Source organism: Nyctibius grandis, chromosome 8 (assembly GCF_013368605.1).
Source record: "Nyctibius grandis isolate bNycGra1 chromosome 8, bNycGra1.pri, whole genome shotgun sequence".
NCBI lineage: Eukaryota > Metazoa > Chordata > Aves > Nyctibiiformes > Nyctibiidae > Nyctibius > Nyctibius grandis.
Genome location: NC_090665.1, coordinates 19,366,314 through 19,380,526, shown reverse-complemented (window position 1 = coordinate 19,380,526; position 14,213 = coordinate 19,366,314). Strand labels below are relative to the sequence as shown.

The 14,213-nt window shown below is 49.9% G+C and overlaps 1 protein-coding gene across 1 annotated transcript; it reads right to left on the bottom strand.

The window, feature by feature from the left end:
• Window positions 1–5,665: 5,665 nt before the first annotated feature.
• On the bottom strand, window positions 5,666–12,238 carry FAM124B (family with sequence similarity 124 member B). The gene is made up of 2 exons (XM_068406443.1): window positions 10,900–12,238; window positions 5,666–7,896 (listed from the first exon to the last, which is right to left on the bottom strand). Exons 1-2 carry the CDS (start codon window positions 11,626–11,628, stop codon window positions 7,270–7,272), a joined length of 1,356 nt encoding a protein of 451 aa, XP_068262544.1. The 5' UTR covers window positions 11,629–12,238; the 3' UTR covers window positions 5,666–7,269.
• Window positions 12,239–14,213: the final 1,975 nt, after the last annotated feature.

Below are 14,213 nucleotides of genomic sequence, written 5' to 3'. Positions count from 1 at the left end.
ACCTGGTGTGCTCGCCCCAGCTCGCCAGCAGCCATCCTCCCCAGAGGAGCCCAGCTCCAGCAGCCCTGCTCCCCACACTGTGGGGCTGTCCTCTGTGGCCTCCCTGCCCCCAGCCCTCAAAACTGCCCCTCTTTCCCCCAAAGCAGCCTTGACTCCCCCCGCAGCCGATGGACTCAGGGGCAGACAGCCCGGGGAGGCTCCAGCTGTGGTAGGGCAGCTCAGAGCAGGGGACAGTCGAGGCAGCCCTTGGGGAGGCCAGCAGTGGGATGGGGTTCCCAGCCAGCCTGGAGAAAGGATCACAGATGAGCATTTACGGCCCGGGCACGCGATTCTGTCACTCCTGTGAAGGCCATGAGCGTGGTGGACTCCAGCTGTAGGCTGATGACAGCCCTCCTGTGTCTGCAGCCTCTGACCAAGCAGCACAACACCAGCAGACAGGAACAGATAAACTATGAGATCCAAGGGAAGATTAGGCTGCAGTTTAATATTTTGTTTCATATAAATATAGTATCGCTCTAAGCTGCAGTCACCCACCCCACCAGCTGGCAATTCTCAGGCCCTAGAAAAATTCTTCCATGTAGATCACAAGGGGCACCTGTAGAGCCTGCTGCTTACCCCAAGGTTTCTCCTTACTGGTGCTCAAACAAACACTGGGATTTAAGGCTGAGCTCCCCCCCAAGCAGGTCACCCCATTCCCTGGGAGTTTCCCTGACATGCAGGGACCAAGGGTGTCTCAGGGCTGCGTGGAGCTCTGCAGAGACCTTTGATCCCCCCAGCCCAGCAGAAGCACACACTGCCACCATGTGAAGAAAGAGACAAAGGTGGCCGAGGCACAGGGCAAGCCACCACCAAAGAGTCACAGCTCCAGCTACGCCCCTTCCCACCCCAGATGCCCGAGTGCAGAGAGATGATAGGGACAAGTGCAGGTCCTGCATCACCACACCCACCAGGGACGGTCCCAGCTACCAGCACGTCACAGCCAGTGACACAAGGGCACAAGTGACACAGTGGCACAAGGGCTGGGATGCCTCGGATGCCTCCTTTTCCCTCCATCTCTAGCAGGAGTGAGCCAAACTTAAGGCAAGAGGAGGAGGAGGAGGGACTTTCTTCTCTTCCTCCATGCTAAGGCGCTGAATCCCAGCTTTGCCAACAGGAGGGGGGTTACATCAGAGCAAGGGACAGCTTCCACCTCCAGTCAGTTGTCAGGGCATCTCTCATCCTCCTTCCAGTTTTGGAAAGCAAGGATCAATCTTTTACCAGCTCTGACAGCTAAAAGCCCCAGCGGCTCCTGCCTGCTCCTTGACTACCCAGGCCTGCGCCCTACAAGGCTCCTTCTGATGCTGAGATGCAGCTTGAGATGATCCCAATTAAAGAAGCGAGGCTGTCACAATCCCTGCTGCACAAGTGAGATGAGAAAACTAATGGTGTCACCGAGTGTCTGCAGGAACAAATTTACAAACCTAATCACCTCCCAGCATAGCCAGGCTGCCAGTGCCTGAAGGAGGGTGATAGGGGAGAAGAAAGCTTTTGGGACTCTTAGAGAATATTAATTCACACTAATAGAAATCTGATCTGTCCTTGTCTGTAATCAGCAGCAGAACCGAGATCCTGAACTGGAATATTAATGCAAGTGCTCTGTGGGAGATGGAAACCTCTCAAAACCTCTCTCAAATTATGAGAATTAAACATTAGAAGAGCAGCACAGCAAACTGCAATGCAGTTTTGGTGTCAGGAGGAGTCTGCTGAAGGAGGAGGTTGAGAAATTAGTGGAAGTATCACTGCCTCCTGGTAGTGCCCAGGACACAGGTCCTTACTGACCGCTGCCCAACACATCCATTTTCCCCTCCAGACATCCTCCCAAACCTGGGCGTGACCCCTGTTTCTCCTGTAAAAGTATAACTGATATTTAATCCTGGGTTGATCAGGTGCATTCTCTGTGCTTAATGAAACCCACTACATGGGAACAGGAAAGCAATCGCTTATTGTGGCAGTTGTTGTATTCTGTTATTCTACAGAGTGTGCCATGGGGACCCTCGAGCCCTCTGCCTCCCCCTCGCAGCCCAGACCTCTCCTTGGCTTCACTTCAGTTTCAGCAGAAGTTTCCTGCTCCTCATTATTAAAGTGCAAAGCCTAAGGGCCTTTGAGCTTTGTAATTCACTTTGCAAGGCACAGAGCGACCACAGCCACGACCCTGGAGCGCTCTGCATCTCCTCCCGCTCTGCCCCGCCACAGCAAAGGTCCCGCTTTCTGCCCCGCTCCATCACACAATGGACCATCGCCTCCATAGAGGGGAACAGGATCGATTCATGACAACACAAGAGCGATCCTTTGGTGCTAACTATTGATGAAAATGGAGAAGCCTATTTTTTTAACCTTTGAAATGAAGTTACCCCCAGTTAAAACTGATTATTTACTTTTTTTCTGTTATTACAGCTAAGAAGTTGATCTGCCGTAGCACTTTTTAGCAAAATGTCTTTGTAACAAGCATGTCAGTACTGTATCTTAGTTTTTCTGTACACTCAGCAGACACACAGTGACAACTGCATGTGAAATTGCAGAGCATCAGTGTCTGGGGCTGCCACCAAAACAATAAAACACGCTAAGGAAGGACTCTATTATTCCCTGCCACTTACGTGACAGATCTCCTTAATTAACAAGTTTGCTGGCAGAGAAAATGAATGAGAGATAAATTGGCTTTGTTATTAATATCTCTATTGTTTTCTTATATATCAGGTTAACTTAATGTTAATGAAAGTGAGGATTAAAAGCCTCAGTTACTGGAAGAGGCGGGAGGGACTGCAGAGGCTTACAAGAAGATCCATAAGGAGCTCAGATGCACTTGGACCACAGCTGGGCCTGGACACCTGATGCTGCAGAGAGGCCAGGCCTGGTGGGGGGACATGCTCCCTGCTGCTGCTGTTCCCGGGGCAGGGGGACACCCCGTCGGAGGGGGGGACAGCCAGGCAGAGCTAGTGCCGCAGGGACGGGCGGTGCGGGGCTCACCCACCCCCCGCTGGGCACCCGCACCCCGGGACCTGACCCCACGCACGCCCCGGCCCGGCTGCTCAGCTGCAACAGCCAGGCTACAAGAAAGGGAAAGAGGAGAAAGAAAGGGGAAGAGGAGAAAGAAAGAAAGGGGAAAAGGAGAGGAGAGAAAAAAGAAACAAAAGAATAATTATTTTAAAAAAAATTTTAAAAAGGAGGGGATCTGGCAAACTCCGAAAAGCCCAAGAGGTGAGGGGACAGGGCACCCGACGGGACTGAAGTAACGCAGCAGAGGAGCAACAGAGGAAAATTTACATCACTGCTACAGCTACATGCAGATTAATGGAGGGACCCGTCAGTCAGTGACTCTGCACCCTTCCACTCAGTTTATGGCAACACAGACCCTACGCCTGGGCTGCGGGCACACTGTGCGTAGGTGCCAGGAGCACCCCACGGTGCAGCCCGCGGAGGAGCCAGAGCTGCCACGCTCTTCTTTGGCTAAAGAGACAATTTCTGGCTTGTCTCCCCATTACAAACACAGGATTTTTGATACATGGCAACAATTTTTTCCTCCACCAAGCGGCTGTGAAGCTTTGTCTCTCCTGAGCCTCAGCACACAGCATGGCATCAGCACCGATACAGAATATCCTGCCTGAGCTGAAAGACAAACTCCCGCCCCAGACCAGCGGGGTAAACGTGGAAAGCTCGGCTGTGCTTGCGGGACTGCCTCAGGATTTACCAAGGCGTTCACGAAAGCTGAATTTGGCCCAAAACTCAGGAAAGAAGAGTGCAGTCAGCATTTGCTTCCCCGAAAGAGCCAAGCTTGCCAACTCCTCTCTACAGGAGAGGCCAAGCCCGCGGCATTGCTGCCGGCCCCGGCGGCCGCCTGCCAAGGCCGGGGTTGCCTGGGTGCCCGTCTGCGAGCGCCTGCTGCCTTTGTGCCCGTGTCCAGGCCGGGGGGAGCAATCCTGCTCCTCCCCAGCAACTCATCCCTCAGAAATACCGCTCTGTTGGCTTCAGAGGAGACAAGAGACGCCATTTCTGTGGCCAGGGGCCGAAACAACAAAAGCAACAGCCACCGCTTGTGCAGGCTGGGTTCAGGCCACCCCGGAGCGAGCTCTCCTGCACTGCCCGGCTGCCACTGCCAGTGGCTCCTGCTCTTCCCACGCACCCTGCTCCCGCTTTGTCACCGCAAGAACATGTTTCCCTCCTCAGTCACCCAGACTGTGCGACCAAACCAGGAGAAAAGCTTTTCCCTTCGGGCTGGTATTGTCCACCTTCGTCCCCTCCTGAGCACAGCCACGCAGCATCCCTGCTCCCTCCTGGGAATGGGGTCACCCACAGCATGACTCCCAGGGTTGTGCTCATGCTCCCGGGTGCCACACCACCCGACAGACGTGAGGGAGCCCGCCACCCGCACAAACGCACACGTCTTGGAAAATTAAGAACTTGTTTCTCAGGTGCCCACCCATAATGACCACCCTGGCTGCTGTCCATTGAGGTGTCCATCAGAGGAATCAGCAGCTCAACACCCATAGCACCATCACTCTGATGCTCACAGACGAGTCAGAAACATTTCCACTGGACTAAAGCATTTGTATCAAGCATGATACAAATAGATAGTAAACCCCCCTCATTTCCCTTCATTCAGGATTGCAATGCCATCATACCACCGAGTGTAACATTTCAGAACTCCCTCTGCAGTTTTCCATCAACACCATTCTCCCCCACATGCTTTGCTGGGACCTGCATGTGGGACAGGAGCTGGGCGAGGGGGAAGTCCCCGGCTCAGACCACCACCTTGCCAACCCCGCACACCTTGCCCGCCCGCCCATTCCCACGAGGCTGCCAGGTCTAGCTGCTTACCTGCAAGCTGCTCACGTGATGTTTGGGGCGCAGAGCTTCAGCAGAGCCCTGTCAACCTGTGGTCTCTCTTACTAGTCTTTAAAAAAACCCCAAACCTGAAAGAAATGGCACAGGATGTAAGGAAGAAATGTAAAATAAAAGTTGCAGAGATATGAACAGTCTACAGAAAATGTAAAACTTTGCTTGCCACTACCGAATCCATCCAGGGACAAATGGTGCCCTCTGACCCTATGGCTGCCTGTGTAATACAGCATTTATGCTAGGTGTATCCTGCACTTAAAGTACATGGATTTTATATACTTGCTGTTACAAGCGTATTTTCAGGGCAATTTTCCTTTGACTTGAATTCCTTGTCTTCTGTGATCTGTTGCAGGCAGGTGAACCTCACGTATCATTTTCTTCTCTTAAGTGATGCAGCATTTTCCCCACGCTAGATACTGACCTTCTACCTTCTCTCTCTTAGGTAAAATGGGAGTACGCTGAATAGAGTCACACTCAAGTAACTTTGGCATGAGAGCAGAGAGAAGGCCGTGAAATCTCTCTTCAAAGCTGTTTGTCCCAGGAAGCCCACTTTTGTCTTAGTTCTGGGTTCATGACTATACCATCCATGCCCCCTGCCAGGGCTGTAACCCCAGGCTCCTTATCCCTCCCAGCCTGCCCTTGCACACACTGCAGCAAACCCAGAGAGCTAACCCACCTGCAAGCTCTCCCCTTTGCAGCTTTCCTAGTTGACAAAATATTTTCTCCAGCTCTGAAAAGCACTGGCCAAGTTTCTTGCATGCTGGGTAAGATTAAATAATCACCCTCATAGATGTAAAATATCACAGTATGATTTATTACAAAGTCCAAAATTTTACGGAGCTTATGAAAACATGGAGGGGGGTTTAAGTGTCTGGTGAAATACATGTCCTGTTCAGCTTTCTGCAGGTTGAGGTCCCTGAATCAGAGGGTATGTGAGCATCACTTCCAGGGCACCACCAGCTGTGAGGGCACAGAGCAGGGACTGCCCGATTCCCACCCGCAGCTCTTCAGACCAACTTGGTTGCACCTTCAAACGTTCCTGGAACGCGGAACCTTCCCGAAGCCCGAGCTAACCCCCGCCATGGCACCGCTCTCCAGTCCCCCTGGGCTGCACAGTCCACCAGCAGAGAAGGGGCGGTTGGGACTTCCCCAGGTGACGAAGCTGTGGCAGCGCAGCCTGGGCTGCGTTCAGCTGGCACACATACAAGGGCTGAACACCCGTAAAATTGGGCAGATCCCCCCAGCTCTGCTGCTGCTCGTCACCCTCTGCCTCTCCTTGGGCCACACGACGCCATCGCCTGTCAAACCCAAGTTAGGAGCTCAGAAGAGGCGACGAGAAGGCACTCTGCAAATAAACGCACACTTCTGTGTAAAGCAGAGTTCAGATACATTTAAGGAGAAAATACCTCTTTGTTTCTGATGCTTTGAAGGTAAGTATGATCAGATTTGGCTTTTCTTTTAATAATGTTCCTCTGTCATGCTCTTCCCATCTCTTTCCCTTTGAGATTTACTTAATCCTACTTGAGAGAAGCAAGCTGCTGATCAAGATGGGAGTTATTTCAGCATCTGCTCCTGAAACATTACTTCATTTCTCCTGTCCTTGTTACTCTTCAGCATTCAGCATTGCCCTCCAAGACTAACTTCTCTTGTCTTCTGTTAACTAAAGCCCAATTAGGATTACCTGCTGATAACTGCACACTGGTCTAATAAAGCCTGGCCCGTTGCTGGGTTTATTTTAAGTAAGTGTCACACAAATAAGCAACAGCAGGTCTTACGGGAGCATAAACAGCTCAAACTATTCTCCACAAGTGTTTGCTTTTTGCATGTACTTTGCTAATTTGGGGAAAACGTCTCTCTAGAAATTTTTTTCTTCAGAAGTATTTTAAAAGAACATTTTTATATTTCAGCTCTTCCATAAAATTGACAACATTGATAGCTTTTAAATACCAACAACAGGGGAAGCTAGAAGGAACACAGAGGAAAAGCGACGTTACCACTGTGACCATGCCCCTGCCTTGTGCCAATACATCACGGCGAGAGACGGCTGAGCCCCCGTGGCTGGGGACATCCCACCGCTCGGGCAGCTCAGGCAAGTTGCACCTTCTAACCCCATCTGAACAGCTCACTGGCTGTTATTTTTAACACCTTAGAACACCTCTAGGAGTCATATAGCTTATTCCTATTTATTGCACAATAATCCTCCAATCTATTCTGCATTAAAAAACATAAACCTTCCTGTAAATACAGTGTTATTTTTCCTGCTCTGCCCTCAGCCTCCTTAGCACCACTCCATGTGAAGTAAGCGTCGGTGGCCACAGCACGAGGAGGCACAATACACACAAAAGCACTCCGCTGTCGTTTGGAACTCATGAGTTCAACTGGCACGTTTGTTTTCAGTCATATAAAGAACTCCTCCTCCTCTTCCTCTGCTCGGTTTGCAGGGCTGGCCCGCAGTGTTCGTGAGTGGAAGCCCAAAGCTCTTTGCCCTGCTTCTTTAGTCCTTCTGGCTGCAGCAGATGGCGGCTGGGTCCCGTCCTGGGAGGGCACAGCACTGCCGGCCCCATCTGTGGTTGCTCGTGGCTGGAGAAGGCTGCTCCGCAGGTCCCTGGAGAAGTGGTTCAGTGGGCAGCGACCGCTTGCAGGATTCACCACGGTGAGCCCGGTGTCGACGTTGGTCTCGGCTGCCTGCCAACGAATGCGGCTCTCCTGGAGAGAAGTCTGCAGCTTGCTGCTCGCCTGCCTGCGGAGGGAGGGGGCATCCCACCACGACTGGGCTGGACCACCTCCACAGCTGACCTGCCTGTGGAGGTCACCGCCGGCTTGCTCAGGAGAATGGGCTTCGCTTTGGTCAGATTTTGTTTTACCCTTCCTGGCTCTGACCTCCTGGCTTCTCTGCCCAGGATTACCCCGCTTTACAGGGAGAGGGTCTGGGACAGAGTCCTGCAGGATTTTTTCATTGCCTGCATTATTATGCTGATGGGAAAGCCCAACGTGTGTTTCACGGGGCTTGGCGTTCTCCCGAACCTGTTGAAGAAAATTTGGAGAGAACCCCATTAACATGTCATTCTAGCTTGGCCAAGTGATGATGCTCTCACCCAGCCTCACTGTGCTGAAACCACCTGCAGCACAAGTCAGTGAGAGCTCCACTAGAGAACAGCATAGGAGTCTTACAAGCCTGAGTGATGGCAGATGAAACTTAATTTAGATAATGTGATGGACATGGAGAAAAACAATCCCAGTTTCACATACACAATGCTAGGTTGTGAGTTGACCATAACCCAGGGTCTCATTTCTGTGACAGACAGCACCATGTTAGCATCAGTTCAGTGCTTGACAGCAGCCTAGAAAGCAAATGAAACCTTAAGAATTATTCCAAACAAAAGGGAGAACATTGTTATGCATGGCGCAACTCTGGTCCCAAAGCTGGACCATGGTGCCTGTCCCTCACCTGCAGCACACAACAGAGTACCATGGAGCTGGAAATGTTCAGAAATGAACAACAAGGATAATTGCAAGTGCAGTAAAGGAACAATCATGTATGCTGGGAATTCTAAGCCTGGAAAAAAAACAGTTTGGAAGGGAGAGGATAAATGGCTAAACCACCACGAGCCACCAGGAGAAACAGATGGGTGTTGTCCGTTCCCTGCCATTTGCAATACAAGAAGCAGAGGCCATCAAATGAAGCCAGCTGGAGCCTGTGTCAATTAAAGGAAGGCAGCAGTAGACCTGGGAAGTCCCTGCCAAAGTATGTTGTGGATACAGAAAGTTCCCATGGATTCAAGGGGAGACTAGATGAACACTTGGAAAGGGGAGTCACTGCGAGTTACCACAGGTGGCTTTAAAACAGGCAGGTCGGGAGTGTACTGGTGGGGTGTAACACATGCACTTGTCCTCGTTCTGTTCCTGCCAAGGCAACCACCTATAGCCAGCTGTGGACTGACAGCTGTGGCTGAAACGCAGTCCAGAAAAAAACCTGAATCACCACATAGTAGCTATCAAGCTCTTACATCCCTGTTTGGGATTTTCCTGATGGCAGTACATGCACGCTGTGGTGCTTGTGGGCAGCTTTCAGAGGGCTCTCAAGACTAGTGCACACACACACAACGTGCTGCAGGTGACCTAAACACAACACACACGAATAGCTGTGCCCGTCTCAAAACCTTCTTGGAGGCATCAGATCTACTGGAGCTCCTTCATGCCTGCAAAACCTGACTGGCTGTTTTTTGGAAAGAAACTTGTTCAGGAAGCTCTGGATCAAAAGGCATTCCTTTGATGGCTGGGCAAGACATGGACAAACACTAATCTGGGGAAGAGGTACCCATCAGACCAGAAAGACCAATGGAACCAAGACCTGCTAAGCACGTCCCGCTTGTTCCTGTGGAGCATGCCACCCCTGGGGACACCAGCCCAGAGCAAGACACCCACACCTCAACAATCCTCTGCAAGACTAGAGACAATTTTCATGTCTTTATTTACAACACAGCACATGGAGGTGGTCCTGCTCTCCTACCTAAGACTCCTACTTGAGTCTTAAGGCTAAAATTGTAAAATGTGAGCAACAGGGATCTCCTGTAAACAGAGAATAGAACAGTAATTAGTGAGCAACTTCAGCAACAGAAGAAGAGGACGTGGTTTATTTACTTCTTTATCAAACTAAGTGGCTTGGGTTCGTTCTTCCCCAATAAAACCAAGAGAAGAGTTCTTGCAGGCTCAGGGGAAAATGACAACTCCGTGCAGGTGGCAGTCCATGAGCAGACCACGGATTTGGTTTGCAATAAGGCAGAAAGTCGGGGCTGGGGGGGGGGGGTGTGTGTGTGTGAATAAAGAGTTTGCAGATACTTAGAATGAAGATTTACAATATGAACCAAAGAGTTGCAGAATGAAGTGCTGCATGCTAGGCTGTCAGCTTGCTGCGTGGAGCATGGGCACCAGATACATATCCTCAAGTTCAAGTGCACTCCAGCTTCCTTTGCCAGGAGCACAGTGCAGCACAGCTACACCCCCAAAAAAGCTTCCAGATTTCCTGCCAGTGAATTCATGTACATCTGTCAGCTTAAAGACTTTGTATCTACAGCAGGAAGGGTAATTTAGGAAGGGCCCTCTGGAGGTCACCTGGCCCAGCCCCTGCTCCAGGCAGGACCAACTTCAAAGCTACGTGCAGATGCTCAGGGGCTTGTCCAGTCCAAGTGGGTGGAAAACCAGTTTATAAAGTGATACTGGATGAGAAGTATGCAAAGGCTGCCCTGAGGATTAGTGTTGAGTAGCATAAAAATATGCTGTACAGAATAATTAACTTGATTTGTAACGAATGAGCTGTGGAAGGAAAAAGAAAAAACACAGGATGGGCAAATTTTTTAAATATCCAAATTACAAGAAAAGATAATCAGAGGTGGGAGGGGTTATTACAACAGAAAGAAAGCACACGGAGCTAAACCGCCCTCCTGCTCACATTCCCACTACATATCATCTCAGCACCGTCTTTGTTGTTATTTTTTTATTTATTTGTATTCATACAACCTCTGGGCCACACACTTGAACAGAAAAGGCAGAGATTTCCTACGAGACATTTCTTCAGCACTTTTGCCCAGCTGCAACTCACTCAAGAGCTCACAAAAACTATCGCAGGTGATGTATCAACGCTATACTTGGATGCTAAAAAATCTGCTTTCAAAAACATGTATAATGTAACGACTTATCGGAAGAAGTACGGGCTGCGACAATCATTTGATTCAGGCAGGGAAGGGAAGATGTTAAACTAGCCTGCTCAAAAAAGCATTAATACTTTCAGTTTCAGGCAAGCAGTAACGATGTGAATTTAACAATAGAAAAACATTCCAAGGATCTGTGCTTATATTTATCAACAGCATCAAGCACTGGCAGATACAGATTACTGCATTCACAAATTCAAAAGAAAAACACAAACAAGCCAAATCTTAGTTTCCATTTTGAACCAGTCCTGCTTTCCTTGGGGGGAAAAAAAAAAAAAAAAGATAAAAAACTTGCTCTCAGAGCACGACAGACACATACCTGAAGCAGAATTGTATTTCCTTCGTAGTCTTGCGTTTGCCACCTGGTGCTACTGATAGGAATACACGGGTTAGGCAGGAGAGGCACCAGCTGCCCCATTTCTTGCACCTTGAACTGCAAGGCTGATGACTCCTTTGGCTCAGCAGCCACCCCGATAGGCAGCTGCTTCAAGCAGAGCTGCACGGCAATGTTTTGGGTTGTGTACAACACAAAGACACAGAAGTTACTTTTCTGCATAGTTGCTTCTTTCTGTAGGATCATCTCGTAGAGTCTCACAGCATCCTCATAGTTATCGAAACTGCAGTAGAGGGTGACACGGAGGATTTCAGGGCCACAGTGCACCCGCCTGATGCCCCACGCAGGCATCTGGTCGTCCAGGCTGTAGAAGTCCTGGTGAGCTGGGGCGTAGGGGTGGCTTTGCCCATTAGCAATCTGGGCACATTGGTAGCGCCAGGGTGGACGCTGGAATTGCTCATGGACCTGGAAAATCCGTTCTTCTCCCAAGTCCTCATGTAGAAAAAGGAGAACAGATATTCCAGGAAAGCCGCAGCTTCTCTTACGATACCTTTCATAGTATTTCAATGGAGTAACTCGCTCAGACACTAGGAAAAGGCGAACGTCTGGGCAGACCCACTCCAAAAGCCGATCTAGAGTTCGCTGCAGAAGCAATGAGTGACCCAAATTGGCGAGAAGATGCACAGTCATCAGAGCGTCTGCTCCGTCACCCATTGCAAAGGTTCCTGACAAAAAATAGAAATAGACAAATTGGTGCCTTCCCTCTCCTCCTCTTACTGTTGGAGCCTCAGCAACACGAAGGGTGTGCTCTAAGACTTGGACAGAATGAACTCAATCTCCTGCAGGCTTTGCAATAACCCAATGAAATACGCAGGTACGCACAGTTAACATACATGAGGAGGCAGGCGAAGAGCGACAAGGCGTTCTGTGACCGGTCCCAGGTCACTCACACCACAGCAGGACTCAGCTGAAGGCTCATTTCCCAACTACAACACTTGAGCTCTGGTCACTGTGTACACGTGACCACCGTGTCCAGAAACACCTCTGTGTCCTACTGCTCCTGTCCTTCCCAGCACAGGGCAGCAGAGGCGAAGAGCACTGAAACCCCAAAGCTGTAGTTCTCCAAGATGAGATGATGGTGTAGGACGAAGAGATGATGACTTGCCTGTCAGCAGTGGAAATGGACGCCCTGGATCCGGCCGAGTCCCAGCAGCGCGCATCTCGGCGCGATTGCCTCCTTCGGCAAACGCAATGTGGCACTTGTGGTTGAGAGCCCCAGCAGACCTTCTCGGAGTCAGCGGGCTGGCTTCAGCTCGCTGTAAAACGCTTGTGATCTGTGCGAGTCACACCCTTCTGCAGCACACAGATAAGCTATTATTTGAAAACAAGGAAGGAAAACAGACTAACAAAAGAAAAAAACCCGTGTGAACACAACAGATAACAATAAGGGCAGATACGAATCAGCCTCAGGGAAGAGGAGCTTTGGGAAAAAGCCTCGACTCCTAGTTATGCACTTCACAACACAGGTAGCTCCCTGGAAACCAGGTCCTGCGTTATCATACACAGCCCATAAAAGCTGGGTACCTGGCTTCCCCCTTTCAGTGCCCTGTTTGCCTCTTTTGCCAGTTTGTCTCTTTTTCCTCCTCCTTTTTTTTTTTTTTTGCTGAGATACCCATGTCATCAACACCCTTAAGCAAACCCCAGGTTTTTTTTTTCCTTGCTCCTTGGGTTTACATACTGGTACTTAATTTAGCTTATTGTGTAGACTAGAATAGGAATGCTGAAAATATACCTCTTTCCAGGCCTCTTCTAGCACCTAGACAATAAATCACTGTCCGTTCATCTCTTTATTTCGCCAACCCAGAAGCAATACACACAAGCCAACCCCCTCTGTCTGTACAGAACTGTCCCCACTGCAGCCAGCATTTAAATCAAACCTGAGGCCTCCGACAAAGTGTCCAGCTCCATCTAATTAAGAGCAACACATCTCTCTGCTGACACACCAATTCCACTCTCAAACAGCCAAGCACACAAAGCAGTGGTTCACCGTGCAGAAATCCCAGCATTAATAAGAGTCTGTTCTTCAAAACTCTGAACTATTTTTTTTTTTTTTTAATACAACCCTACCTTTATATTCAACTGAGCAAAATCTCCAAGGTCTAAAGGTACAAGTAGCGGTGCCTTGGTTTCCTTTATGTAGAAGATCACTCTCACTGGCACTAATACACATTCATGCTTTCAAACTGCACTGACACCAACGTACAATAAAAATAAAAAGGCTGACTAGAAAATGAGGAAAAAAAATTAATTTGCACCAATAGAGACAACCCCACCCGCCACGCTTCCGAGCAAGTAACAATAGCTGTTGGGAGGGAGACAAAAAAATCCAGCCTCCGGACAATTGCAGGAAGGGAGCGGAGAGAAGAGTGCAAGTGCTCAAACATTAAAACACCCTAGATGAGCGCTGAACAGCAGAATGATACTGAAACATGGAAAAGGAAATGATTCATCAACTCTTTGCTACAGGGCAGGGGCAAGCAGGCATCTGTCTTCCTGCATGGGAGGAAAAGGGGAATTTGGCCTGTACAAGAAAACACGGAAACTGAGGAAGTTCAAGGGGGCTCGGGTTTGCAGCTGGAAGCACGAGCTGTGTTTCAGGGTCCCTGCTCTGGTAGGAGGCAATGGTGCTGGGCACGGCATGGATGCCTGGCACGGTGCCGAAGCAAGGCACCTCCCCTGCGGTACCCCCTTAGGGTCAGGCAATTGAGCAGAGACTGGTAAGAGTCAGAGCGGGTAAATATGAGTGAACATAAATACTGTGGGTGGGGCAAAAGCAATCCTCACCCTGCGTGCACAGTGGTGGGACCGTGGGCTGGCATACAGCCCAGCAAGGCTACCAGGGGCTGAGCAGGCAGTTGGGTGAGAGCGGCAGCTTTGCGGCCAGCAGCAGCCTGAAACAGTGGTATTACTAGGGAAGGAATAGAGAGGGAAACAGAAAACATCATATGGCAACATACAAATCCTCAATGCATCTGTATCTTGAGCAGTGTGTGCTGTTCCGGCTGCCCTTTAATAAGATGGATGAGATCTAGGGAGAAAGTGGGAGGAGGAAGGCAAGAGCAATGGAAGAAGCCACTTGGGTGAGAGGAGTGAGCAGATGAGGACCTTCAGCCTGGAGAAGGAACCATGGCAGGATATGCTGTAGATCTATAAGGTTATGAATGGCACCAGGAGGGTAAAAGGGCAGCCATAGGTTGAGGTTCCCTCCCAAACAGCAGCAAGGGGATCAACTGTAGGTA